The sequence below is a fragment of the Lacerta agilis genome, chromosome 14, assembly GCF_009819535.1.
Source record: "Lacerta agilis isolate rLacAgi1 chromosome 14, rLacAgi1.pri, whole genome shotgun sequence".
NCBI lineage: Eukaryota > Metazoa > Chordata > Lepidosauria > Squamata > Lacertidae > Lacerta > Lacerta agilis.
The window spans coordinates 17,689,867-17,717,845 of NC_046325.1; the positions used below are offsets into that span (position 1 = coordinate 17,689,867).

General features: G+C 47.7%; 1 protein-coding gene across 1 annotated transcript; it reads left to right on the plus strand.

The window, feature by feature from the left end:
- Positions 1–484: 484 nt before the first annotated feature.
- On the plus strand, positions 485–27,358 carry SYT5 (synaptotagmin 5). The gene is made up of 9 exons (XM_033169646.1): positions 485–800; positions 19,820–19,978; positions 21,509–21,690; positions 22,512–22,631; positions 22,728–22,895; positions 23,488–23,655; positions 24,370–24,487; positions 25,836–25,969; positions 26,965–27,358. Exons 2-9 carry the CDS (start codon positions 19,828–19,830, stop codon positions 27,172–27,174), a joined length of 1,251 nt encoding a protein of 416 aa, XP_033025537.1. The 5' UTR covers positions 485–800; positions 19,820–19,827; the 3' UTR covers positions 27,175–27,358.
- The last annotated feature ends 621 nt before the right edge of the window (positions 27,359–27,979 follow it).

The following is a 27,979-nucleotide window of genomic DNA, read 5'->3' on the forward strand; positions in this document are numbered from 1 at the left end:
TGTGCACCTCCTGCAACTTAAATCGATTGCACGTTCTTCGCAAGTTATCTCTGTGTTTAGGAGAGTATCCAGGGGATTTTAAAGCAGATCCCTGCCGCGTTTGTTGGAGGGCGGCGCAAAGTGGAAGGAGGAAGGAGGAAGCCATATTTTCACTTGTCTGAAACAGGTTGAAGTTTGCGGGTATAATATGGCAATATCTATAAATCTCTGGGTTTGCTCCCCCCCCCCATGGCAGACTGACAGCTCTCTCGGGCTCGGTCATTTTCTCACAAAGACCTAAACAGTGAGGTGGGTCTCCACCTGCTAACGCTAGTTCCGCCCCCCTCCGCCCCCCGCCATCTTCTTATCATCACTTTCAAAAGATTTCCTCCGGCGTTAGACCCACAAACACCTGAATGCTTCTAAGAACTGATCTGGCTTTGTTTTCAATTCGCCATTTCGAAGATCCCTTCTCCTCCCCCGCCCCCGCTACACCCACACACACACCCACACATACACACACACCACACCCCTCGACCCCTCCTTTCTTCACTTTTCTAGTTAACCCCACCTCTTCCTTCCCGGCCCCACCCCGCAGCCAGCAACGTTTCAGCACCACGGAAAGCGGACAGCTCCTTCGCGCGCTCTCGCTCGCTCTCCCCAAACACACAAGCATAAAACACTACCAGCCTGCGCTCTTCCTCGCTGGCGCTGCTCCTTTTCAAGAGAAGAACTGTTTTGATTTGCCTCCGTCCGATCTTTGCCTTTGATCTGTCCAGCAAACCTCACTTCTTCTGCCGAGAAAGCGGGAAGAGAAAAGGGTAAGATGCGCCCCTTTGGGACTTCGGTTTTCTAGCCAGAAGTGCTGTGCAAGAGGGTGGCTCTGCACCCAAGAGATTATGAGTTGTGTTGAATTTCTCTTTCTTCCTTTTGCCTGAGAGGATATATCTTTCTCTCTCAAGCCATCAAGGGTGGGCAGGATGGGATCTTGAGAATAGAGGGGAGGGGACCCCTTCCCCCGGAAAGGGGGACGCTTCCCCCAGAGCTTGGGGAACAAAGGCAGGTTGCTTACCTGTGTCCAGGGCGAACAGGGAGACGTGACCGGTGAGCTTTGCACAGCTGATGGAACTAGGTGGGAGGTGGAAGCGGAGGAGGACGCTCGCTTGTTTTTCCTACCCAAGCGATGCCAGGTGGAGACTGAGGCCCAGGAGGGCGTTAGTACCCAGGCAAGACCCAGTTGGCATCGAAAAGGGTGAGCGGGTGGAAAAACGGTCAACAGAAAGCGCAATTGTGATTTTGAAGAATTGGGTGCTGAGCAGGAACTTACCGGTAAAAGGATTATGGCACCTTCCCACGGCAGCTCAATGGGGCATGGCCAGTTGACCCCCACTCCCCACAACACACACACTCGCATGCTGCAAATATGACACCCCGCCCCTTTTAAACCCATCTAAATAAATGAACTCCATCTATAAGGCTTGAGAGCACAGGAAGCCAGCAACCCCTGATGGGGATGGGAGAGGGAGGGTGCGTGTCGAGGGGAAGATGCGGGTCTCCCGATCCACAACCGTGCAGGAGATGGAAGGGATGTGTGTGGGTTGCTTGGCTGGAGAGAGGGAGGGTGCGTTTAAAGGAAACAGCCACTGCTTGGGGAAAGCGAGACTCATCCAACTGCCCTGTCCTTGGGGAGATAGACTTCGACAGGGAACCTGGTTAGGCTGCAAGATTTGGGATCCCCGGTGGCTCGGCTATCCTCCGGGAAGGCAGGAGACGAAAGAGGCTCATTTGGGAATAATGTCCTCGGTCTGGCGTCTGAGCCCATGGGAGTTACCATCCACAATTGACGGCGAGGCAAGCTGTGGTCTGTTGTCTCCAGGGCGGGGCGAAACTTTAACACACGCACAGAAAGCTCGCGGAGGTGAACGGAGGCGTCTTCCAACTCGATGCGCGTCAGGGCAGGCGGAGCCTTCCTCTCAGTAATAGGCCTTGTCTTTGTAGTAGCATAGGAAGTAATGCTAAGAGTGCGTCTGAGCACGTTAAGAGAGCATCTCACCACTGAGTGAATTGCGGGGAGGGGGGGGCAGGCAGGCATGAGTTTTCCACTCTTTCTCCAAAGAGTTCGAAGTGTTGTCCATTGTGGCTTCCTCCCTAATTTATGCTGGGAGCTACCTCGCCAGGTAGGTTTAGGATGGAGACTGCGTAAAAGCCACCCAGAAAAATCCATGGCCAAATGCAGAGATTTAAACCCAGGCCTCCCCAGGGCCCTCTGGCACCCTAACCGCTATGCTACACTGGCTGAGGATGGAGAGGGCGTTTCAGGGTGTCCAGGCAGGATTGGCCCCTTTTAAGAAACACCAAATCTCCTGCTTTGCCAACTTCTCCCTCTCCTACCCATACTACACATGCATGCTCTGTATGCGGAAGGCCAATATCAAACTGGATCATAGAATCATAGAATGGTAGAGTTGGAAGGGACCTCGAGGGTCATCTAGTCCAACCCCCAGCAATGCAGGAATATTTTGCCCAACGTGGGGCTCAAGCCCAAGACCCTGAGATTAAGAGTATCATGCTCTACTGACTGAGCTAACCCAGCTCAGTGACAGTGATTAAAAGGGATTAATTTCGATTTCGGCTCACCAGGATTAATTGGAAACATGTTGCCAGAGTAGCTGTTGAGTACCAAGCAACCCCCCCCCCCAACCTGTAATTAGCAAGGGAAATATAGGAGTGCTAAATTTCAATGTCTGCTTTGGCTTCTCACCTTTGTTCATGGCAGGGCTGTTTAACCCCCTCTTTGACAGGCAAGGAATTCAACAGGTGAAGCTTTCTCCTCATTGCATCCTTATGTAGCTGGGGGCGGGGGGGGGGGCTCCACACATTAACTTTGTGCCTATGGTGCAATTGTTAGAAGCACAGCAATCCAACCATCAAAAAGAAGGCAACGCAATACAACAAACCTCACGCCCGTTAGGATTGCCGCTTTTGAAACAAGCAAAACAACTGGCTTGGTTCTTTGATAGCATGATATGCAGAAATTAAGCAGACAGGGCTCTTCCAGGCATTGAGATAAAGCCTCTCAGGCAGAGAAAGATCTGGAGAGCCTTTTAACCGAGAAATGGACTATTGTCCCTCCCACTTATTAGAAGGTGAGTTGGCTTTTGAGGACAGCAATTGCAGCCAGGACTTCATTTTGGGGTGTGAAATCTGGAGTGACACAAGGGGTAGAAAATGGGGGGGGGGGACCAGCTATTTTGCTCCACTACAGACTTGTGTGTGGCCTTGGACAAGTCACTTAGTCCCTCATCTGTAAAAAGGGAACATTCTGCCTTGGCAAAGCTAAGCTTTAAAGGCCATGCAGCGCTTCAAAAAATTATTAACCGCTTGACCCTTTAACATGGTTAACACTTCAGCATGCTTCTGTTCCTGCAGGGCTGTGAGCCAAGGGCTCCTAGATTTGTGCGGCTTCTGAAAAGATGGGAGGTGCCCCCTCTCCCAACCACACCTCTTTCTTTTCACTCGTAAGCACTCTGTGCATGCTCTACTCTTGGAAGGAGGTGGAAGGGAGGGATGCAGACCTTGCTTGTGCAAAGGACGTGTTGCGCATGGTGTGCGCGTGTGTCCCTGCAAATGGCTCCAAGAGGAGGCTTGCGTTTGGTTGCCATAGTTTTCCTAAGGAGATGGAAAGAGTTGCTGTGAATGTTCCTACATCGCCAAGCCAGCCACACCAGTCCTCAGCCAGGCATTTACCGTATTTTTCCCGTGTACAAGACTAGGTTTTTTAAAACCCCCCCCAAAAAAGGTTTAAAATTGGGGCTCATCTTATACACGGGTAGTGCTGAGGGGGTGCTTTCTTAATTTAGAGTTGCCAAAAATAGGGGGCGTCTTATACACTGAAAAATACAGTACAGTGTGTGTGTGTGTGTGTGTGTGAATGAAACTGCATCTCTGCCCCTTTTGCAACACACACACACACTCTCTCTCTCTCATTCTTTGCTTGGAGTCTCTGCTTGGACTCTCAGCAGGTCTCCACTGTGTGCAATGGTTTTCCTTGAGCTCAGAGCTTGCAGTAAAATCTGAGGAGGGAGCCCCTGAAACGAGCTTCAACAGGAGTGAATGAGAGCAGGTGAGGTTAAGAGGGGCACTCAGATTCATAGCTGTCAACCTTCCCTTCCCCCCCCCCCACCAGTACTATACTATAGACTATAGTACTGATAGGGGAATTTCCCGCAAAAAAGGGAATTCCTAATTCAGTGGAGGCTGCTCTGTTAGGACAAATGGGGCATTGCCCACCGACCTCAGTTTGCCCTCAGTCAGTCTCCACCTGCCTGCCTTCTTACTTAAAAGCTGGGGGGGGGGAAGAGAGAGAGAGAGAGAGAGAGAGAGCTGGCTGCTAGCTTCCACCTTTTCCTTAGGAAGAAGAGAACTCAGCAGGGGAGAGGGGGATGCAAATCTAGACTTGGTTGGTCCTGCCCCTCATTGGCTCTCTAGCTCCACCTACTGTTTGGGCCTCTTGCCTTCTACCCTGCCACTCCCAAAGGGCAGGGGCCACCACTGTCCTGATTCCTCTGGAAGGATCCGGTTGGTTTTATTGGGCTTAATTTGAGCCAGATTTTAGGACTTTAAGCTCATGCCACCAGTCCAGTATGTCCCTGAGGCATTTGATCTGGGCTTCGTAGTGGACAACTGGCCAGAACCCGCTTTCAGTGCCTACCAAGGTTGGAGTAGTGAGAAAGAGCATTCCGAGCCATGTGCAGAGTGCTCCCCCCCCCCCAGTGTCTCACCAGTAAACAAACAGCCAGCTACATTGCACCTGGGATTCAAAGGAATGCCTCTGGTGATGTCCCAGCATCCCTTGATTTAAAATACATAAAGAAATCCAGCGGGTGAGAGGTTTGGGAGGAAATCAGGGGTCTTGAGTCTTCTGAGAGGTGAGGGAGCAAGTTAGAGCCGGAAAGAGGGTTAAGGTCAAACACACCTCTTTTGTCATTTCCTGATGCAGGGAGTGGGGTGGGCGGGCTGAGGGTTAACTGGAAAGAGCTTAGCAACCAACAGTGCTGTTATTCTCAAGCTGGGCATCTTTTGGGATTACATATTTAATCATGTTCCCAACCCAATCATATGTATTATGTATAGTGGTATAGTCTCTCTCTCTCTCTCTCTCTCTCTCTCTCTCCCTTCCTTTCTCTCTCTCTGTCACACAAACACACACACACTTTGAACACCAACACTTAAAATCATCAGAGGCATGTGGTGCCTTAAAGTAGGAATGGTAAAAGCCTGTTCCCCTCCAGATGTTGCTAGACTCCACCTCTCATCAGTCCCAGGCAGCATGGTCAGTGGTCATGACTGATGGAAGTTGTAGTCCAACAACATCCGGCAGGTTCTCCACCCCTGCCTTAGAGACTGGCAAACCTAGGCCTCTCTGGCACAATACCTTTGAAGCACCGTGATTCCTCTTTAAACATCAGTGGCTCCCCTTCCCCCAAGAAACTGAACCCTGGGAACTGTAGTTTGTTAAGGGTGCCGAGAAGAATTGACGGTGTTAGATCACTTTGTGAATGGTAGCTCTGTGAGGAGAATAAGGGTGCCCTAAGAACTCTCAGCAACCCTTAACAAACTACAGTTCCCAGGATTCTTTGGGGGAAGCTATATGACTGTTTTAAGTGATTCGATACTGCTTTGAATGAACAGCGGAGATGGGACACATTATTGTGGCATGAGCTCGCCTTGTTCTCTTGTTTTTGCTGCAAGAAGGCAGCTACCCCTTGGGAATTTGTTACAAACTCCTAAAGCAGCTCAGTGACCCACAGAGCAACCTTATGAACACTTATTTGGGAGTAGAGCCCATTGGAGCAGAGGCACTGTCTTGGGTCAAAGATTGGGGGCCCCCAGTGGTGCAGCGTGCGTGTGTCATCGGGAGTAGGCCTTGCCCAGTGCTGCGGAGCTTCAGTAGTGACGGCACCCCCTCTCATGCGCTTAGGAGGAACCTGCCTTTGATGCTACATCACACTCAGCTGGGCATTTCGGCCTCCTCCACCCCCCTCAATATGGGGGGGGAAGGTCCTGAGCTGCCTGCCAATGAATATTGAGGGGGCTGACACCCCCTAGAATTGGCATGCCTGCATTTATGTCAATAGGACTTCCTTCTGAGCAGACAAAGAGAGGATTGCCCTGTGAGATGTTGAGCTATGAGCCTGACAGGGAGTTCAAAGCACTGGTTTTAATATCACAAGAGAATAGTTTGAAGTCAGCCTACCTATCCCTTCGTAGCTGGAGCTCCAGAATGTTCCTGCAGGCTCAATCTAGTCAACAGGAACTCTGGGCTCCTCCAGGTGACCTATTTATTATTGAGCACTCATTCTGATTTGCTTGCACAAAGCTTAGGCTGTGGCTACATCTAGTCTTTGTGGAGCATTTGTTCAGATCTGTTTACAGGGCTGTCATGAGGCAACTGTGAACCTCCATCCTTTATTCCTCCTGATTTTACACATCTTTCTCATTGGTGATTCACCCACCCCACACATTTCAATGCATTCCCCCATCGCTTTCCAAACTGCAAAAGGCCCGTTGTTGACTTATAATTGGATCTGTCTCACTGGGACAATAGGGTGCTTTAATCCACTTTGAATGCAAACATAAAGTTTTGTTATGTTCCTGATTCCGTCTCTCAAAAATCATGACCGTCCACTGGCACCTTCTACGTTTTCCGGGATATGTTTCCATCCCATCCCATCTATATTCCACCTCTCTTTCATGATGAAACTGAAAGCAGCATGGATGTCTTTGCCTGGATAATTGCCCATCCAGGGACTTCTTACAAAATCCAGACCTCCTTAGCTTCAGCAAGATGCCTGCTGACCAAGCCTGGGGTGCAGATTTCAGACAGGGGTGGGATTCAGTAGAGGCAGACTCCGGTCTTTCAAATTTCAGTGGTGCCTTGTGTGAGGCTACAATTTGGTACCTTCCCACCTCTCACCTTCTGTTCTGCTCGAATCACTCCATCATAGTTGTGGTGCTCTGCATTGTCCCCTAGGCCGGGCGCCCGATGCGATGGAACCAGACACACTGTGCTAAATTCGCCTCTGGATTCTGTGTCTCCCAAACAAAGACTGCAAAGTAAGCTCCACTCCATCCAGGAGGAATGACTTCTTGGTAGACCTGTATAGGATCCTTGCTGTGCCGTATGGTTTGAGAAGCCAGCCCTGCATTGAACCCAGCAATGTCATTAGCTTTGACTCTGCTTACAAATCCCCCCCCCCAAAAAGAATGGATCCCACCATAGAATGCTGCGGAAATTGTTCTTGAATTCCAAGAGCTTTCCTGCATGGAACATTTTGAACCGTTAGCTAATTTGCAGCCATTTGGATGCCATCCTTCTGATCTGTTGAATGCAGGCAGAAGGTCTAAGCATTGATTTGTTTTATAATACAGATCTTGAATATTCCTGCCACTTCTTTTCCTTTCCAGATCCCATCTCACTAGGTGGTGGTAGGCCAGGGCTCAGCAGAAAGGCCTCACCCATGTTCTAACAATCTAACTCATTACTCCTCTGGCTACCAGTTGTTTGGGGGATTTGTTTGGCAGTCAGCCTGAAATGTTTGTCTCTGTGTTAATCTCTTTGAATAGAATGGCTGGCACGGCCATTGTGATGTAATTATGGCACTCTCTCTGCTGTCTCCACTTGGATGAGCTCTGTGCTGATGCCACACAATATTTCCTTACTTGTAAAGTTATGGCACAGTCTTAGTTGGGATGCTGAGACCTTGTCTGTGTCTGCCCTACTTGCTGCCCCCAGAGGGAAAATGTCGCCAAAATAAGCCTTCAAAGCAGCCTATCCATGAGCTTGACAAACTAAGAGGCTGATTTTGTGATGTAGACTGAACATCCTGATTTGTGAACCTTGTCTGGGATTTCCTAAATAAGGAGTTGCCAATGTGGTACCTGTTAGTGGCATGGGACCCTTGAGGTCTTTGCATGGCTGGATGGATACCTTTTTCTCCCTTGAAAAAAACATAAATGAAGGAGGAAGTGGAAAGAGTGGTGCTCTTTCTCACTTCCTGTTTCAGCTCTATGTGCTTTTCATGGCTCGGATGAATTCTGCAGGATCCAACTTTTACACAGATACCTTGGGAAAGTGAAGTGTGTTTCTGAGTACACACGTGTGAATTTTCTATCTCTTTGGGTGGAAGAAAGCTAAGCAAGAAGTGATCAGAGTGGGTTGTGCCCATGGTACTTAAAAAAAAATGGCCCTAAAAACTGTTGGTGACCCCCTGATGTAAATTAAGAGCAGTATATAAACAACCCTAGTAAAAACAAGCATGGCTCCCTTACCTTTATCCTATTTTGAAAAATCAACTTACAGAATTCATTGCCATGTGGTGGTGGTGGTGATTCCTGGTTTAGTCGGCTTCAAAGCCCTCAGCAGCTATTTGTCCACGAAAGCTAAATAGGCTTCCATGTTCAAGGATAATACACCTCAGAGGATTAGACAAGCAGCTAGAGCAGGTTATTGCCTTTGGGTTCTGCTTGTTTGCTTCCTGGAGGCATCTGCTTAGCCGCTGCGGGAAAACAGGATGTTGGACGTGTTGTTTGAGTTCTAGTTGATGAACTGAAGACAACTGCAATTTATTACATCTGTATAAATGCACCTGTGAATAAATAATATTGCTGAAGGGGAAAAGATACATACTTCACTGGCTGTGCTCATAAGGTCATAAGAAGGCCCACTTCAAAGGCCCATCGAGTCCACAGCATCCTGTTCTCACAGTGGCCAGCCAGAGGCCTTTGGGAAGACCACCGGCAGGACCTGAGCAATTCTCCCTACTTGTGATTCTGAGCAATATGGTATTTAGAGTTATACCATTTCCAATGCTGGATGTAGTACCCAGACATCATGACTCTTGTTGCACAGCCATCGCCATCTTAGAACACAAATGGAGAAGCTGGCTCCCCCCATCCCAAGTTTGTGTGAGATATATATATATATATATATATATATATATATATATATATATATGTGTGTGTGTGTGTGTGTGTGTGTGTGTGTGTGTGTGTGTATATATATATATATATATATATATATGAATGCAGTTGCATTTTTATTTGAAACAGGGTAGTTTTAAATGATTGATCTAATCACCATCAACAACAATAATTTTATTATTTGTACCCTGCCCATCTGACTGGGTTGACCCTACAAAACATTACAAACTTAGTAGTGTGTGTGAGGGAAAGATCATCTAATAATGAACTACTAGGCAATTGATAAATTGTTCTTCTTCAGTGGCACCCTATAATCTCCCTCCTGGAACAGACTGGTGCACCCTGTCTCACAGTAGGGCCGGCCGTGCGAGACTGACTGAGCCCAAAGATCTGTGGGGTAAGAAGGTGAACCTTTGCTGGAACAACCACCAGCTCAGCAAGGAAATGCTCTTCTCTGTCTTACCCCCCCCCCCCAAATCTATTCCTTGACACTTCACAACGTGTAATGCGAGCGAGTGTGAGCCACCCACAAGGCAAGAGACTGAAACTGCTAATCTGGTAAGACATCTGCTCTTGGAGGGGGAAGAGGGAGAGAGGGAAAAATGAGCCTGGGCCTTTGCCATCCACTCTGGCTATTACGTTCCCTGCTGTTTACAGCATTAAGAGCAAGGTCTTAATGCTTTGTTCCTCTGTTCGAAGACAGTGTTCCCGACTTCCTCCTCCTCTCAGTGGATGGGATGTTCAGAGTAGTGCTGTTGAGACAAGAGTCAGGAGCCAGGGTTCACAAACCAACAGGCAATGTTGATGATTAGGGGGCGGGACGGGGCCTTATGATCCTCCAGAGGTTGTCTGAATCAGGCTCCCATCAGCCCTACTCATCATGGCCAACAGACAGGCCAACAGCATCCAGATGAGATGACCACAGGTTCTTCTTCATCCCTGCTGAAGATACCCAAGTAATGTGCTGCTGCTGATACCTTCACACACAATGCGTGAAGCTGCAGCCGGTGAGATGGCAAGCAGTTCAGTGCTCCGAGCCTTAATGTTAATGTGCAGGAATTTACATGCACGTTCTCTGGAGATGAGATACACTCGCTGACTTGCTCGGTGTTAATTGGGAGAGAAGGTGGCTGAATCTCGAAGCACGATTGCTCTTGCAACTAGCCCTGGCAACAAATGTTAAAAGTCCTTAACCCCAAAAGGGGTGGTGGTGGGGATTACAGAGACTGTATTTCAATATGGGTCATGATTAGAAAATGGGAACTGTCCCTTGTAAACAGGGATAGCTAAAGTGTTTGTACTGGAGCAGGCTATTGCTGCGAGGGCCCGCAGCAGGGCTGCATGTATGTAACCCTCAGCCTAACTGCAGGAAAAACCTTCAGCCTAATTTTGTGTGTGAAGGGGAGCCCAGAAGGAGAGAAAGAGAAGGAGGAGGGGATGGTGGAAGAAGATCTGGCAAGAGTGAACTCTCTCATCTGTCAGCCCACTGGGCAGGGAAAAAGAAGGGTGTGAGAATGAGAAAGGGGTAGTGGGGGGAAAGTGATACAGAGGGGAAGAGAGAGAGAAGGGTTGACACAGAGAGAAGGGAGAGGAAGGAGTGGTACACAGAGAGGCCAAGAAGGCATGAGGAAGAGAGAGAAAAGCGGTGGCAGAAAGAGAGAGGAAGAAGGAGGAGCAGCCTCGCCCACTTTCCCTTCTGGTCCTGCCAACCGCTCGATGCAGGCATGTAGCCCCTCCCTGACCATTGCCCACTCCCCCAGGGGAATATGGCTCTCAACAGGAAAAAACAAGGTTATTCATCCCTGCTGTAGAAGCTGAGTCCTGCACCCCCACAGAAAAGGGAGTTCCCTCCATAGCTACACACGAATTGCATGCATCCTTTCCCCCAATCCACTCAGAGTTTTATTGTTATGCCTGCCTTTAAAACACCACTAACTCCAGCACTTAAATCAGGCCTGAAATGAGAGAAAGTACTTTTGAGAGGGGGAAGAATTTAGTTTGTTTAATCTGATTCCCTCCGCTGCACACCCAAGTCAATCAGCTCAAGAGAGGAAGCGACTTCTCCTAGGAAATGCCCGGTTTTCCCCCCACCCCCAATCCCTCCCTCCCAGCAAGACTCTTCCTTTCTGACAGCCTTGTGAAGTATGGATGAGCAAACTGGAGGACGGGGAGTGAAGCTGAAGCTGACAGGAAATCTGGGGACAAGTTGGAAACAGGCCCCGGGGTTGGGAAGGCGTCGCTGGAGCTTGGAGGAGAGGGGTGTCACTGCGCATTCGTCCAGGAAATGATGGGGGGGGGAGGGAGGGAGAAAAAGAGGGTTGATCTCAGGACACACACTGTTGCATAAACAGGAGTTCTGGAAATCTGAATTTAAAACACACGCACACAGACCAAGATTCCGTAATTAGCTTAATAAATAAATGTGGCAAATTTAAGCAAATGAGATTCATTTTCTTTAATGTGCCTCACTTTGAATGAATGTACTTTATTCGGTCACAGACCAGCATAAAACAAGATATTTGCATTTATAAAAAAACAATGTAAAAACAATGTAAAAAATATAAACCATGTCCTTAAAATCATTGATTAAACATAGATATAACTAATAAAATTTAGACTCGGGTATCAGTTCTATGAGATAGGCTACTAAAATATAGATCCAACAATATTTTAGGCCACTATTTAAAGTTGATTTACATCACAGACCATCTTTCGACGTATATCTATCAAGGCTGCACATGCCTCACTTTATATCCTCTCCCTGCCACCGCCACATGAAAAGCAAGATGGGTGCGGGGAGAGCAGTGGGGCTGAAGGAGTGGAAGCGAGTTCATAGAATCATAGAGTTGGAAGACACCACAAGGGCCATCCAGTCCAACCCCCTGCCAAGCAGGAAACACCATCAAAGCATTCCTGACAGGTGTTGACCAAATAACTTACAGTATGGGGGGCAGTATTTCTCTGAATATCAGTTGCTAGGAAACACAAGTGGGGAGAATGCTCTGTTGCACCCTGGGCCTGCTTTCAGGCTTCTCGTAGGCATCTGGGTGGTCTCTGGCCTGATCCAGCAGGTCTCCTCTTGTGTTAACATGGAACTGAGACATTTATTTGAGAGTCCTGCTGTCTTCTTGGGAAGGAAGGTCCTGTTGTTTGTGGGGACAGGATGCAGTGGTGAAAGGAAACCACTCTGTACATGCTCAGAGAGGTACATTCAATTTCTCATATCATATTATTTCATATATTTCTCTTAAAAAGAAAAAGGGGGGAGGAAGCAGAGGCCTGGCCACAGGTAGGAGAGGTTGGTGCTAAATGAGTATGCATATGGGGGGAAGTATGGTTTTTGTGGAACCAAGATCAGCAGGACCCACAAGAGATGTTTGTTTTTTTGCTTAGAGCACTGTTTGCACCACATCAGATTTGTGGGAATGCTTGGCAATGTGGATGAGCATATATTGTCTAATATATCCTATCCCAGCTTGTGTTAAAAAGCTCCAAACTTAGCAGAGTTGCATTCCCTTTCTAAAGCACAGCAGGAACGGTTACACAGGCTTGCTAAAGCCTCAGAATAACATGGTATATATATTCCTGGTATATTCCCCTTCTTCCCTCTTAAAAGTAAAGACACAATACAGTGTTCTTTATAAGTATAAAAAGAGTTTACTCACAGCTTTTCATCCTGAGTTACAGTACAGTCTCAGAAGGCAGGCTAGCTTAGATAAATGTAATTTACATGTGTGAAGCTAGCTCCATAAGAGAGCAGGCTTCACCGGGGCTCTGGCATCCTTGTTCCTTGAAGAGATGAATCCAAAAGGGGGAGAGATGGCGTCTGGTCTCAAGAGTTTTGTATACAGGTGAGACCACACCTACTTCTAGTTACATATGTTTTGACTGCTCTGTGTTTACATCCCACAAGATTAACAGTTTCTAACCTAGGACTAGAGCTGGGTGATATATTGATATATTGTCCCAAACTGGTTTGAAGTCGTGATATCAGTGTCATAATTTTGAGCTGGCAATATATTGCAGATCATGGTGAGTGAGTGAGTGTGTGTGTGCTATGCAGAAATCACAATGTGGGAAAAACTGTGAAGCCAGCCAATGCCTCTACCAACTCCATCTTTAGTTCAGACATTGTGATATATCAGTATATTGTGGTGTTTAGCTGGTGGTACATCAAGAAGTTGAAAACCAGATGTCACCCAGTCCTACCTAAGACCCATTTACAGCAGATACTGTGATCCTTTGGGGGGCAGAGCCCTGCCTCAGTGGTAGAGCATTTGCCTGGCATGCAGAAGGTATCGTGTTCAGCCCCCTGCCTCTCTACATCGGGCTGGGAGAGGCTCCCTCCCTGAAATCTTGGAGAGCTGCTGCCAGTCAGAGTTGACAGTACTGTGCTGGGTGGATCAATAGTCTGACTCCATATAAGACTCCTTCCTGTGTAGCTGCAATGGCAGTATGTTTGGAGGGTGTTAGTTTGGGAGCACAGAAGACGCAGGATGCAGTTTCTTAGCAGGTCTGGGTCTGTTCAGTGCCTGGATGAGAGATTCCCTGGAAGACCCGGCAATGCTCCCTTTGCTTGAGTGTTGCCATGGAGGAAAGGTGAGGCCCAGACCTGCTTAGCTACAGCAAGGCAGTTGCATCGCTTGCCTCCAGACCATCCCCTGGTAAAGACACGAATCATCTCTCCTTCTCCTGCACTCAAGCATCCCTTTCTCCTCACAGCAGCTGCAAGGTGTTAAATCCTTGCTTCTGAAACAATGTCTCGAGGATTTGGGCTGTGGAGAAGCGCATAAGCTTTGCCAAGCCCATCTGTGAGCTGTCAGAGGCGGGGAGGCAGAATGAGTGTGGCAGGTGGGTGACAGACTTCAGGGCCTATCATGCGAGGCAGACACAGGAGGTGGAGATGGGCAGGGCAGGAGCAAGAAGTGCAGAGCTCTCTGCTAATAATAAATAGAACATCTGTCAGCCCATTGATTTCTTTGTGTCTTTCCGGCTCCACAGACGCCGTTTCTCTTCCGTTCAGTTTCTCCATCAAAACCGAAACAATATTTAAAAGTAAAATTGTGCCTGATAGACTGTGAACATCACTGTTCATGGCAGTCAGAACAAGCCCACACAGTGTATTTAAATAACTGGGTCCCTTTCACGTATAAAAATAAATAGTGTCATTTATGTAATAACATTTTAAATCCCTCTCTCTCTTTTATTATTATTATTATTTTTAATCTATGGACAGTTAAATGCAGTTCCCATTTTCTTTTCATTGAAAAACCCCTAATATCCACCCCTCTCTATCAAACATCCATCCTTTCATGTGCATTGAACTGTAGTTAACTCTTCCTGCACACAGTAGCCCAGTTCAGACGGAAGGATCTCAGTGAGTAAAATAAACCATGGTTTATTGGGCCACGAATAACCAGTGTGTTTGCATGGTCCCCTTCCCTGCTCTTTCCACCACATTTTTATGCAATACGCTTGAGGTTTGCTAAGCCAGATACAAATTATATCTGAAACAGGAGCTGCTTTAAGCCCTGCCTGTAAGCCAGGATTGTACAGCGTGGGTTGTATTCAGTTCTATTCAAAGTAGACCCCTAAATTAATCATGGTCATTACCGGTAACGTCAATGGGTCTATTCTGAGTAGGACTAGCATTTGATGTTTTATTATTATTATTATTATTATTATTATTATTATTATTATTATTATTATTATTAAAATGGTGGAAAGCAGCATCTGCAATCAATACTAACAGCAGATCACCATTTATCTATCTATGTGGCTGAGCTGAAGTCTGAAATGCAGGCTTTCTTGTTCACAGCTCTTTCTCATAACCACTATAAGCACATATAGCTTCTGCATAACCGCGCAAGTAAATTTTCCCGTGAGTGGCTATCAGAACAGCGCCCTTAAAACCCCCAATCAAAGAGTCTTTCCGTGCCTCTTTCATGTTTTCCTTTCAGCCACATACAGAATGGGGGAGGGGAGGAAAGTTGATGATGATGTTTTTAAAGTGGTCTTGAGTTCAAATGCTGCCGCCAGGAGCAAGTTGGGCTTGAGCTGTGCTCTTTTATTCATTTATTCGGGTGGCGGCTGCTTTCGAATCCCGAGGCCGTTCCGGCCTATTTGTCAGGAGATAAACGGGAGTGTCCAAGCAAGAGAAACGGCCTGTCAGTCTGATTTGCGGAGAGACGGTGGCCAAGCGCTGTGGATGATAATCCGAGGCGGGCGCTCCCTCGGGCTCCCTCTCGTCCTCCGCACCCAGCTCTTTTCGGTCCTCCTTAATTATTTAGAGTGGAAATCATTACCACTCTAAAGGGATCTAGGGAGAAGGCCATTTTGAGTGGTTTGCACTGTAGAGGCGGGGCGAGGGGGGGGAGGCTAGTGAGTTAAAAGGGAGGGGGGAGTGGCTGGGAGCCAGGCTCCGATCTTCCCTGGAAAGGTTAGGTAGTAACAGAAGGAATTGGGGTGGGGGTGGGTGGGAGGGATGGCTGCACTCAGGACGCCTGGGTTCTCTAGATGGAGTGTCTTAAAAGGGAAGGAGGAGGGGCAGCTCTCTGCTAAGGCGATCAATAGCGCACTTGTCCACTCCATGCCCGCAGGGCGCTGCTGCTGCTGTCCGTGGTCCTGAAATCCAGCTCTGCGTCCCTGCGTTACGTGCCTGCTTGCCTGCCTGATTAGAAGGAAAGTCCCCGAGGGGCTGCCGCCCCCTCCCTCCCTCCCGCCTCGCCAAGCTGTTGCCTTTCTGTCCATCAAGCGTCAGGGGAGATGCCCCCGTCCAATCAGCGGCTTCCCTGTCGCGGGAGTCCGTGCGCCCCGGCAGCTGCGTCTTCCTTCCCCCCCGCCAAACCCTTATTCAGGCAAGATGGCTCTCAGCAGAAGGGAACATCTTTGTTTTTGAGTGAGGGGTGTGTGTGTGTGTGTGTGTGTGTGTGTGTGACAGAGAAGCTGCGAGAGAGGAGACTATGAAGGAGAAGCAACACGCCCCATTCTGCAATGTAGATACACTACAGCCTTTTGCAAGGATGGGGAAGCTCCTCAGGCCGGATATGGCCCTCCAGACCTTCCAGTGTGGCCCGCAGGACTTTGAAGCCACACTCCTCACTCGCACTCTCCTCAGGAGTGCTTTTGCCTGGCTGGGATTTGTCTTGATAGGATAAGGATTCATGCTTGCCTGGCTGGAGGATAGAGATGGGGGGTGCAGAAGTTAGCCAACTGTGCAAATATATATATTTCATTTTGCCTCCCAGAATCCAGCCCTCAGGCTAAGGTTTCCCAACATTGCTATTCTGTTGGATGAGAGCACAAGGATTCAGGCTCCTGCCTTCAAACGAAGTATTATCATCATCATCATCATCATCATCAAAATTTGTATTTGTTGTTGTTTAGTCGTTTAGTCGTATCCGACTCTTTGTGACCCCATGGACCAGAGCACACCAGGCACCCCTATCCTCCACTGCCTCCCACAGTTTGGCCAAACTCATGCTAGTCGCTTCGAGAACACTGTCCAACTATCTCGTCCTCTGTCGTCCCCTTTTCCTTGTGCCCTCCAACTTTCCCAACACCAGGGTCTTTTCCAGGGAGTCTTCTCTTCTCATGAGGTGGCCAAAGTACTGGAGCCTCAGCTTCAGGATCTGTCCTTCCAGTGAGCACTCAGGGCTGATTTCCTTAAGAATGGATAGGTTTGATCTTCTTGCAGTCCATGGGATTCTCAAGAGTCTCCTCCAGCACCATAATTCAAAAGCATCAATTCTTCGGCAATCAGCCTTCTTTATGGTCCAACTCTCACTTCCATACATCACTACTGGGAAAACCATAGCTTTAACTATATGGACCTTTGTATACCACCCCTATATCCATAGATCTCAGGGTGGTTCACAACATAAAATTGCAATATAAAAAACACAAAATATATAATAAAAACAAAAACAAACCAATAATGTCACTTTCCACACTCTGCTGCACATAGTGCTGGTCACAGATGGCCTCTCAAATTCAAGGAAGAGAAATGGAGGGTGGGCTCAGACATTTTCAGTGATTTATTTTTCCCAGGGAGAGGATGTATTATCCCAGTTTCTTCAGGATGGGGGCTCACCAATTAGCCTTGGTAGTTTTTTTCTCTTCCCACCCCCCGCCAAGAGTCTTTTTTATTTTATTTTTTTGCTGCTGCTGCAAGTGCTAACCATGTAGCCACCATTTTCCACCCTCCCCAGTGCACTGGACCTAGCAAAGCTCAGGGAATTGTGTGCCTGGGGGTGGTAGCCACCCCACCCACCCACCAAAAAACATTAATATAACCAAATAAATCATGGAGAATATTCAGAGAAAATTCTGCAGTACTTTGGCTTTCTTTTTCTAAGGCTCTGAGAAAAAGGAGAGGGGTGTGTGTGTGTCAGAGATTATACCCCCAAAAAATGCATTCTGAGAAACTTTAGCTCAGAATGACCTAATGCATTCCACACCCACACCCTGCCCAAATATCTCACATCAAAACACAATTCTGCATAGGCAAACCTGGGGCAACTGATCCAGAAAACCAGACAGCCAATGAGTGAAATCGTTTATGGTTTTATCCATGTGCTCATTTTACCTAGTTCCCCCCCCACCCATCGCATCATTGTATTAATCCCCCAGATGTATATGTAAATCATCCTCATTACATCTCCTCTCACCCTTCTCTTTGCTCTGTTATAGGGAGCCAAGCAGTCCTTTTCAGTTTATCTCACAGTAAAGCTGGGGGTTTTCTATTGTATTTTGGCAAAGTTATAGAAACAACAAAGAGTTTGGTAACAATTTACACAGGGGTGGTCACTTTAGTTCTTCTGGAGCAAATCAGCACAGAGTCTTGTGGTGCCTTAAAGATGAACATATTTATTAGGATGCAAGCTTTCATTCACAGTGACAGCCTACTTCATCAGATGCAACTCTCGTTCATAAAAGCTTCTACTGTACTCAGTGGCGTAGCAAGCCTCTGTGCTGCTGTCACAACGCACATGGATGCAGAAAGGGGGAGTTTCCCCCTTTCCGCGGCTTTTTCGGTGGGAGGGGTGGCCAGCAAGGAGGGGTGACAAGCATGACCCCCCCTCGCTGGCCCGCCCCCCCCCACCGAAAAAAGCGGCGGAAAGGGGAAAAAGAGAAGCAGAGTAGGCGCTTGAATGCGCCTGCTCTGCTTCCTTCCCCCCCCCCAGCATGACACCCTCCTCGCTGGCCCACCCCCCCGCCGGAAAATAGCCGCTGGAAGGGGGAAAAGGCGACATGCCCCCGTTCGGGGCCCGCCCAGCGGGGCAGGGTGAGAGGGGTGGCCAAAGTGTCACCCCCCCTGGAACTAGGGGCGGCCCACCCCCCACCCCTCCTTGTGATGCCCCTGACTGTACTTGAATAAATGGGTCAGTCTTTCAGATGCAACAAGACTCTTTGCTGCAGCAGATGAATGCAACTGCTCCCCTGGACACCATTACTAAAGTTATAGCCAGCAGGAGACTGACTGAAATTACTTTCAAAATCACTGGGAAAAGCAACAAATGAATGAACTAATTATGAATGGATGGAAACGGAAATGAATGAAAAATAAACAATAAAAATGAATAATGGATTATTATAACCTTGTACACCTCTAAGCTTATTCAAGAGAGAAGACAAATGCATTGGATGGCTGCCTTGAAAGATCATTTGGAAGCTCTAGCTAGCTCAGAATACAGCAGCCAGCTTATTAACGGAGACTTGTAGAGCCAACCACATCTTGCCAGAGCTTAAAGATCTGCGTTTCTTTCCAGGACCCAAAAGAAATACTAAAACCAATTACAATAAACACAATCAATAAAAACTTTTTTAAAAATTAAGCATAGGTCTTTGCAGATCCCGCACAACTAAAAGAGGCCACAAATACTTGAAAAACCTTCAAATTAAGGGCCAAAAGCCTGGATAAAACAGGCAAGTTTTTGCATGGTGCCTGAAAATACATATAAAAAGTGTTGACAGGCAAGTCTCCCTGGGAAGAGCATTCCACAAGTGGGGAGCCACCACTGAAAAGGCCAGTTCTTGCATTGCCAACCTCCAGACCTCTTGTAGAGGTGGCACACAGAGAAGGGCCTTAGATGCCAACCACAGGGTCATATATAGGACCTCACAATTTCTTACAGCAACCTTAGCTCTATTTGGATGTTCTTCTCACAGTTATGGAGAACACATGAGCAGCAAAAACAGGACTGTGCTGAGTGATTTCCCCACTCCACCTTGCATCCATCTGTCTATCCATACAGTGCAAATGCCTGGAGCAATATGGGGAGCCTTTGCGTATGAGAAATCCTGGGAAACCCTGGGGTTCCAGAACATGTGGATTTCTGTACCCCAGGGGTGCGGTGCCTTTTTAAGCCTGAGGCTTGATAATTACTTTGTCCTTCTCAGATAATGCTTCTTGCTTGACTACATGGAGGGCAAGGAGGGGTGAATGTGTACGTTTGTGTAGAAACGAGCCCACTGTACAAAGGTGGTTTTCTTGCACTTCCCACTTTTGCCTCTGGCTGTGAGCATCACTGGGCTTTGGGAGGTTGCCCAGAAGAGATTCTGGACCTGAAAAAGGTCATCTACCCCTATCTTAGGTGATGGCAGTGTGACCTATTAAGAGATGCATCGCAGAGCTCCAGAACTTGGACCTGTTTACAGCTAGGTATAAGGTGTAAAGGGACAAGTCAAAGGCTTGATGGGAAAACAAAGAAAGGATCTGAAAAGGGAGGGAGGGACACTACCTTAGGGAATGGGGTCAATAGTGTTAAACTGCACAGGGTGTTGTGTGTTTTGTTGTTGTTTGTACCTGATCAGTAGTTAACAAATTAGCCTTTCCTCCCTCTATCTCATCTTCCAGGTTCCACAATGAATGCAGCCCGGAGGTCAGCCAAGGTGGACTCGGAGGTGACAGAGTCCCAGATGGAGCCGTCCCTCAATGCCACCGAAATGCCCACCAAAGAGAACGTTTTTTCTGACTTGAAAGACAAGTTCATGAACAAGCTGGGCGACCTGCCAAGTACGTAGAGCTTGAGCACCTTCTGAGCTTACATTTCAGCTTGGAGGATGGGTCTGACGAAACGGGTTTGAGAGGGCATCGAGATATTATACTTTGTTGTTGTTGTTCAGTCGTTCAGTCGTGTCCGACTCTTCATGACCCCATGGACCAGATCACGCCAGGCACGCCTATCCTTCACTGCCTCTCGCAGTTTGGCCAAACTCATGTTGGTAGCTTTGAGAACATTGTCCAACCATCTCATCCTCTGTCGTCCCCTTCTCCTTGTGCCCTCCATCTTTCCCAACATCAGGGTCTTTTCTAGGGAGTCTTCTCTTCTCATGAGGTGGCTAAAGTACTGGAGCCTCAACTTCAGGATCTATCCTTCTAGTGAGCACTCAGGGCTGATTTCTTTAAGAATGGATAGGTTTGATCTTCTTGCAGTCCATGGGACTCTCAAGAGTCTCCTCCAGCACCATAATTCAAAAGCATCAATTCTTCGGTGATCAGATATTATACAAACAATGCCTAATCTATCTGAGTCGCATACGCTGGTGTTTCTTGGCACTAAAATGAGGGTTCGGTTTTAATTTTTGCAAAGACTGTGTGTGTCCTCTAATTCCACACAAGTGGAGCAAAGCAAGCTTGCAGAATGTACTACTGAAATACCAGTTTGTTTACCCCCTCCTGCCGCCGTGGAGCTCTGCTTAAAAATATATGGGCTTGGATTGGTCAAATCTCTGAAGCTAAAGGGTGTGGTGTGGATTGGCAAACAGTTTTAATGCAAAGCATACATAGCCCTGATTAGTGCCCCCATCATGGCCTAGATGAACGCTTTATATCTGTTCCACGTTCCACATGTGGATATAACATTATAACAGTCCAGCTGCCTGTATTATTCTTCCCTGGCCTAATCAGTGGAACCTTTTGAGATGCATAATCGACAAAGAGATTTTTCTTCAGGCAGAGCTCCGTGGAATTAGGTGACTCTGGAGAAAGAAGCCAGAGCTTAGGCCTGAAGGAGGAAATGGGAGGTGTCCCCCCCCCCAAATGTGACAGTGACCCAAAAGCAGGAAGGCTTGCAAGGGCCTGCGAGGATACTGTCATGTGGATGAAGGGCTTGGAAGGCTCACGGATGGATTTAGGGAAATGGCCTCACTACTAAGCTTGGACTTACATCATAAGCGTGCTTATTAGGGAGTAAGTTCCATTTCAGCTCAGGGAACAATAGGATTCTTTTATTCGAGGACCAAAAGCAACTACTATAGCAGAATATCTTACAGAAGTTGCTCAAGAAGGGAAGGCTGAAAAAGTCCCCCCACCCCTGAAGTTTCACAATTAAATCTCAACTCCTCCAGTAATTAGGCAAACCAATATTTCCCCTTCTGCCATGGGTGTGGGGTGTGCTTTACTGGGCTGTCGTCAAGATTCTTGCATTAACTAACATGCTTTCAGAACTTAGAAGATGCACTGTATATATATTATGTCCCCAAAGAGAGAAAAGCTGTTGAACCTCACACGCCTTCACTTCCCCTCTGTCCTGCTCCTCTCCAGTCCCGCCCTGGGCTTTGGCCACCATCCTCATAGTGGCCGGCCTCCTGCTTCTCTGCTGCTGCTTCTGCGCCTGTAAGAAATGCTGCGGCAAGAAGAAGAAAGGCAAGAAAGGCAAAGACAAAGTGAAGGCCCAGATCAACATGAAGGAGGTGAAGGAACTGGGCAAGAGCTACATCGACAAGGTGAGTCAAGGCTGGCGGCTGCTTCCCTCTCACGGCACCAGGGGAAGTCGTAGCTTTCCTAAGATATTTCTGAACTTCCACGCATGCAGGCACCCATAATCCATATATAAACTGACTTTTAACTAGGGAACTACACAAAAAGCTGCTATCAATTTAGCATTGCCTGTTAGGCGCTTGCTTCTGTGCCTCCAAAATACATTTTATATACCTGATCAACACGCGCGTTTTAAGAATTGTTACACACGTCAACATTTCTGGGCAGATCCACACCATACCTTAAAAGCACATGTAGTTTTTTTTAAGGGCAGTGAGGATATTAGCAGTGTGAGGGGGAACTACAGTTCCCAGGGTTCTTTGGGGGGGGTGGGAAAGAGCATGGAGTACTTTAGATCAGGGCCATCTTAGAGGGATCGGCCGCCGTGGCGCAGCGATCCCTCGGTGCCCCCGGCGTGCCGGCTCTCAGGAGGGAGGTGGGCGAGCGGGGGATGTGGGGCATGGCGCTGGAGCGGCGCGGGGCTTTGCACGCCCTTCCCAGTGCTCCAGCTGGGGCTCCGGAGGGCGGGCGGCTTGCAGCCCGCCCGCCGGCGCACGAGTGCCCACCCGCCTGCCTGTGAGGGCAGGGGCGGGTTGGGGAGGGGGCGCCTGGTATGCCGGCGGGCTCGCCCCTGGGGGGCCCGGTGCCCTGGCGTGCTGCGCCACCCAGCCCCTATGACGAGACGGCCCTGCTTTAGATATATGGTGTGGATTGCTCTCTTTGATACTAATACTTCTCTGGTGGCTGCTCTGACCCTTCCCTCCCTCCCTCTCTCCCTCCCTCCCAGGTCCAGCCTGAGATAGAAGATTTGGATCCATCTCTGCTGCAGGAACCCAAGGAAGAAAAGCCTCAGGAGAAGCTGGGGAAACTCCAGTACTCACTTGATTATGATTTCCAAAGCACCCAGGTAGGGATGGTCAGTGCTGCCAGCTGGGTTGGACGGGCCAGTGGTCTGATCCAAGGCAAGGTAGCTTACCTCTGTTCCTCTTAAACCTTTTCCCAGTTGGTGGTGGGCATTCTGCAAGCTGCTGACCTGCCAGCCTTGGACATCGGTGGCACCTCGGACCCTTACGTCAAAGTCTTCCTGCTCCCAGAGAAGAAGAAGAAATATGAGACCAAAGTGCACCGCAAAACCCTCAACCCCACATTCAACGAGTCCTTCACTTTTAAGGCAAGTTGTCCTCTGCATGTTCCCTCTTCCATCTTGGCCAAAGTTCCTGAGCTTTGCTGAGCATTTCTTCCCCATCTACTCCATCGCCTTCCCTTTTTACCATTGGCTTCTCCCCATACTTTGTGGATCCTCTTCTCCCTCCCCAACCTATCACATACAGTTTTACCACTGAATCGACCAATAGCACAGAGGCAGGGGGACGCAACATTCCCTTCAGGGCAAACTACCATGGGCCATATATCAGTGGTGGGCGGGGCCAGAAGCAAAAGTGGGCAGGGCAACAAATGTGAATTGTTCCTTAGGACAGTAGCCAATGCCTACCCAGACACTCACAAGTCCCTTCGAATCCTCCATCCAGGCAAGGAAGAAGCATCATCACAGTTGAAGGACACCTTCCAGCCAGGCCAAAACACTCAGGGAGCAAAGCAGAGCCCGTGAGGGGGTGTGGCCTGTGCAGAGTGGGTGGGGCCTGCTGAGAGTTCTGAGAGCCTGATAGGTCCAGAGGGTCACATTTGACCCTCAGGTGGGAGGTTCCCCACCCTTGCAATGCCGCCTGCCATTTTAATCAACCCGTGGTGTGTTTGGCCCTTAGGTCCCCTACTCGGAACTGGGCGGCAAGACCCTCGTCATGGCCGTCTACGACTTTGACCGCTTCTCCAAGCACGATGCCATTGGTGAGATACGCATCCCCATGAACACGGTGGACCTGGCCCACGTCATTGAAGAGTGGCGGGACCTGCAGTCGGCGGAGAAAGAAGAGGTAGGGATCGATCAGTATGAACCCTCTTTCAACAGTGCCTGACTCTGAAAGCAGGTTTGAGCATCACAGTTGGGGCCCTTCACATATTATTTCGGTGAATTCTGAACTCACGGCTTATTACCCCAGCTTTTGATACTTGTAGGACCCACCTCATTTCTGTGATTGTGAGTTGTTCAAGACTGTTTTTAACATTGCGTTTTGATTGTCGCAATTCACTCTGGGACCTTAGGGTGAAGGGCGAGAAATAACAACAGCAACAGCCACTTTCCCATAAACAGCTGACATCAGATAGCTGGGATGATTTTACTTGTGTATTTATTTACATTTACATCCCATTTATTTAACATTAATATCCCACCAAGGAGTTCAAGGCAGCACACATAGCTCTCCTGCACTCTTCGTTTTTTTTGCTTGCAACAAACCTGTGAGGTAATTTAGGCCAGTGGTGGACTTTGCGCTCTCATTTATTAACACTCTAACTATGGCACCTCGCTGGCGTGTGGAGTCTGCATGATTCAACAACTGGGGCTGCGAGGAGGAGGGTCACATGAGTCCTGACCACAGAATTGACATCCTGTGGATGGCAGGGAGGAGCTTGACAACTGTTTGAAGGATTTTGCCTGCACCAAATCACCCACCCACCCCTCGAATACGGCGATTGGCTCTTGATGCTTCCATCCTAGCTCTAAACTAGCCCTATTTTCCTCTCTTTAGCATGAGAAGCTGGGAGACGTCTGCTTTTCTCTCCGGTATGTCCCTACGGCTGGGAAGCTGACAGTTATTGTGCTAGAAGCGAAAAACCTGAAAAAAATGGACGTGGGGGGCCTTTCAGGTAAGAACTCGCCATTGTGGTAAGCTGAATCAGGCCACAGCCTGGGTTTCCTTTTGTAGGAAACCTTTTCTAAAGACTTAGTTCTATGATTCTATGTTTCTATGACTAATGGGGGCATTTGCAAAAAAGACTTAATGGCTGAAGCAGATCTATAACCAGTTGTGCTGTGGTATTATGGTTTGCTACTCTTTTTTTAAAATATGTATTTGTTCTTTGAAGTGCATTACAAGTAAATTTTCATATTTGTGGGTCTAATTGGTGGTGGTGGTTGTTGCATACCGAATTAGAGCATTGTCCCTCCCAGCTCAGTATAACCTTATCCTCGACAGACAATATTTAACTTCCACTGTTGCTGGGGAATCACAGGTGAGGAGGGTGTTGTTGCTATGGACTCACAGCTGTCCATGGAAACGCAGGTTAATTCTGTGTCCAGGGAGGCCGTCTACCAGCTCCACATGGTGCGACGGTGCTCTATGTGGGGTTACCTTTGAAGGTGATTTGGAAACTACAACTAATCCCAAAGGCGGCAGCTAGAATGGTGACTGGGAGTGCCCACCGAGACCATACAGCACTGGTCCTGAAGAATCTGCATTGGCTCCCAGTAAATTTCCATGTACAATTCAGAGTGTCGGTGCTGACCTTTAAAGCCCTAAATGACCTCAGCCCAGTATACCCGAAGGAGCGTCGTTCAGCCCGGACACTGAGGTTTAGCTCACAGGGCCTTCTGGTGGTTCCCTCATTGCAAGAAGTAAAGTTACAGGAAACCAGGCAGAGGGCCTTCTCAGTATGTCTTACTGTCTGCTGTGGCGTGAACACCCTACCGTCAAGGAGATAAACAACTATGATGTTTTCTATGACTTTTAGAAAACATCTAAAGGCAGCCCTGCATAGGGAAGTTTTTTATGTTCGATGTTTTATTGTGTTTTTAATATTTTGTTGGGAGCCACCCAGAGTGGCTTGGGCAACCCAGTCAGATGGGTGGGATATAAATAATAAAAAGGATAATCATTGTCATCACCCCATGGGCATCTGGATAGCCGCTTGGTATGGAATCTACGCACATATTAAAAATGCTGTGAATTTTTTTTAAACGTTTTGAAAAAATATATTGAATTTGCCATAGCTCACTTTTGCCATCCAGTGTCACATTTGTATATTGCACTTTACAACACACTTAAAATGTTTTATTTGCAGCTGCAAATAAGAGAGCTCTTAGCTGCGGCCCTTCAATAGACATCAAAATCACATTTCATGAGTGGTAGGGAAGATGGGAACACAGATCACCCACGATACATTGCATAACGGAACGCCTGTGTGATCCTGAAATATCTTTCTACTCCTATCCCAGACCCCTATGTTAAAATCCATCTCATGCAAGGAGGGAAACGTATCAAGAAGAAGAAAACAACCATTAAGAAAAACACACTGAATCCCTATTACAACGAGTCGTTCAGTTTTGAGGTGCCATTTGAACAAATCCAGGTAACCCCCCCCCCACCCTTCTCTCCACCCTCACCCCCATTTCACTCAAAGGCAGCCAATTCTGAACTAGAGATGCGTGGACAAATATTTTTGCAATCTTGCTAGAAAGTTACTTTTTTTTCACTTATGCACAAGTGCTGAATTTTGCATAGGGGTTTCTGTCTGGTTAGTTTGCATCTAAGTTTGTGTATTTGTTTGGGCCCAAGTCAGGACATATTGCTGTTTCTCATCACTGATCCACTACATGTTCAGATAGCTAACTGGGTTGCTATTATTATTGCCTGGGTGCTGAGCTGTTGTGGATCCTTCTTCATTCTGAGCATTCTGGCTGTAAAAATGCTTGCACATCCTCCCCCCCCCCCCCGGGTGGATTAATGATAACATTTGGAAAGACCCTCGACGTATTCAGAACACTTCTTTGCTATTACAAATTATGCCAATCTCACTCTTAAAAGAATAATTGATAAAAGGAATAATCACTGCATCCCTCATATGCTCCTGTGAGTAGAAATCCTCAAATCACCATAGAATCTGCTAGTTCTGGGTTATGTACCATTCTTTTATAGATAACACCCCCCTCCCACTTCAACTGCAACCCTTTGAAAAGCTCCAGGCTTTAAGGAGCTGGAAAGACACAGCCTCGTTAAAATTAGATGTCCCAACCTCTCCCCAGGTCAAAAGCACTTAAATCTTGCCAAGTTTCCTTCTGATAATAAGGACCCAATTGTTTTGGCAAAGTGGTGGGGAGAGGGTGCAGTTTTCAGCGGAGAATGCTTAATCCTTTACCTACCAGCCACTATACACCGGCAAGCTGTTCACCTCTACTCCCCAAGTGCTTTCCCCAAGCAATCTGACAAAGATGCATCTGGAACCCAAGCTGTGTGAGAGAGTAAACAACGGGAAGAGTTGTAGGTGGGAAATGGTGGGGAGGGAGAGGGTTAAGCCAACCTATTGCTCGTCTGCTGCTGATCGTGCCTGTTTCCCCCCTTTTACAGAAAGTCCAGGTTGTTCTGACGGTCCTGGATTATGACAAACTGGGCAAAAACGAAGCCATCGGGAAGATCTTTGTGGGCTGCAACGCCACGGGGGCCGAGCTGCGCCATTGGTCTGACATGCTGGCCAATCCTCGGAGACCCATTGCGCAGTGGCACACCCTGCAGCCTGAAGAAGAGGTGGATGTGGCTGTTGGCATAAAGACCTCTTGATGCCCCTCCCTTGTTGGCCGAAGGATCTGGCAACAGTTGCTTCTCCCGTCCAGAGCGAATGGGAGTGTGTGGTTGAGGCACCCCTGAAAATGTGCACGTGTGTGGGGAGGGGGAGAGCCTGTGAGCCTGTCTCTTCTCTCAGAGCCATTTCCTGTTGAAAAATAAGAAACATCTCCAAGAGAGAGAAAAAAAAACACCCCTCTGTTTTTTATCCACTGTGTGAAAAAAAGAAGGAAGCTTACATAGCAGCTTAAGACAGGTTAGAGATTTGCTATAGGTTTACTATGAGGCTTACAACACAACCTGCACAGGTTTATATTTTTGGGTTGGTTTCTCACTTGAAAGCAGAACATTATGTGCCAGGCAGGCTTACGTTTTGACAAAGCGATCTTTACATTAACCATGCCATCTTTGAGAAAACCCCAAATAAACCTACTGTTTATCTTTTTTTTTTACCTTTGAGTATACTATAGGTTCATTACAGGTTTCTTTAAAGGACACCATTTCATATACATTTTGGGTATGGTACTCTGGTGCCATGTTTAAAATCTAGACCTCATATGTAAATCTATTGCAAACAATGCCTACAAATGTGTTTATAATAGATTTACAAAAGAGTTGCGGCAAACTGTGTTCTCTGATAATATTAACTTTTGGACATTGCATTATAATACTGATTTAGAAAGCTAGATCTTAGGTGAAAACATACCGGAAATCTTTTAAAACATAGTTTGAAGCATAGTTTGAAAATGCAACTTGACCGTGGCTCTACATGATGATTAAAATAGCTTTACATTTCTGGCCA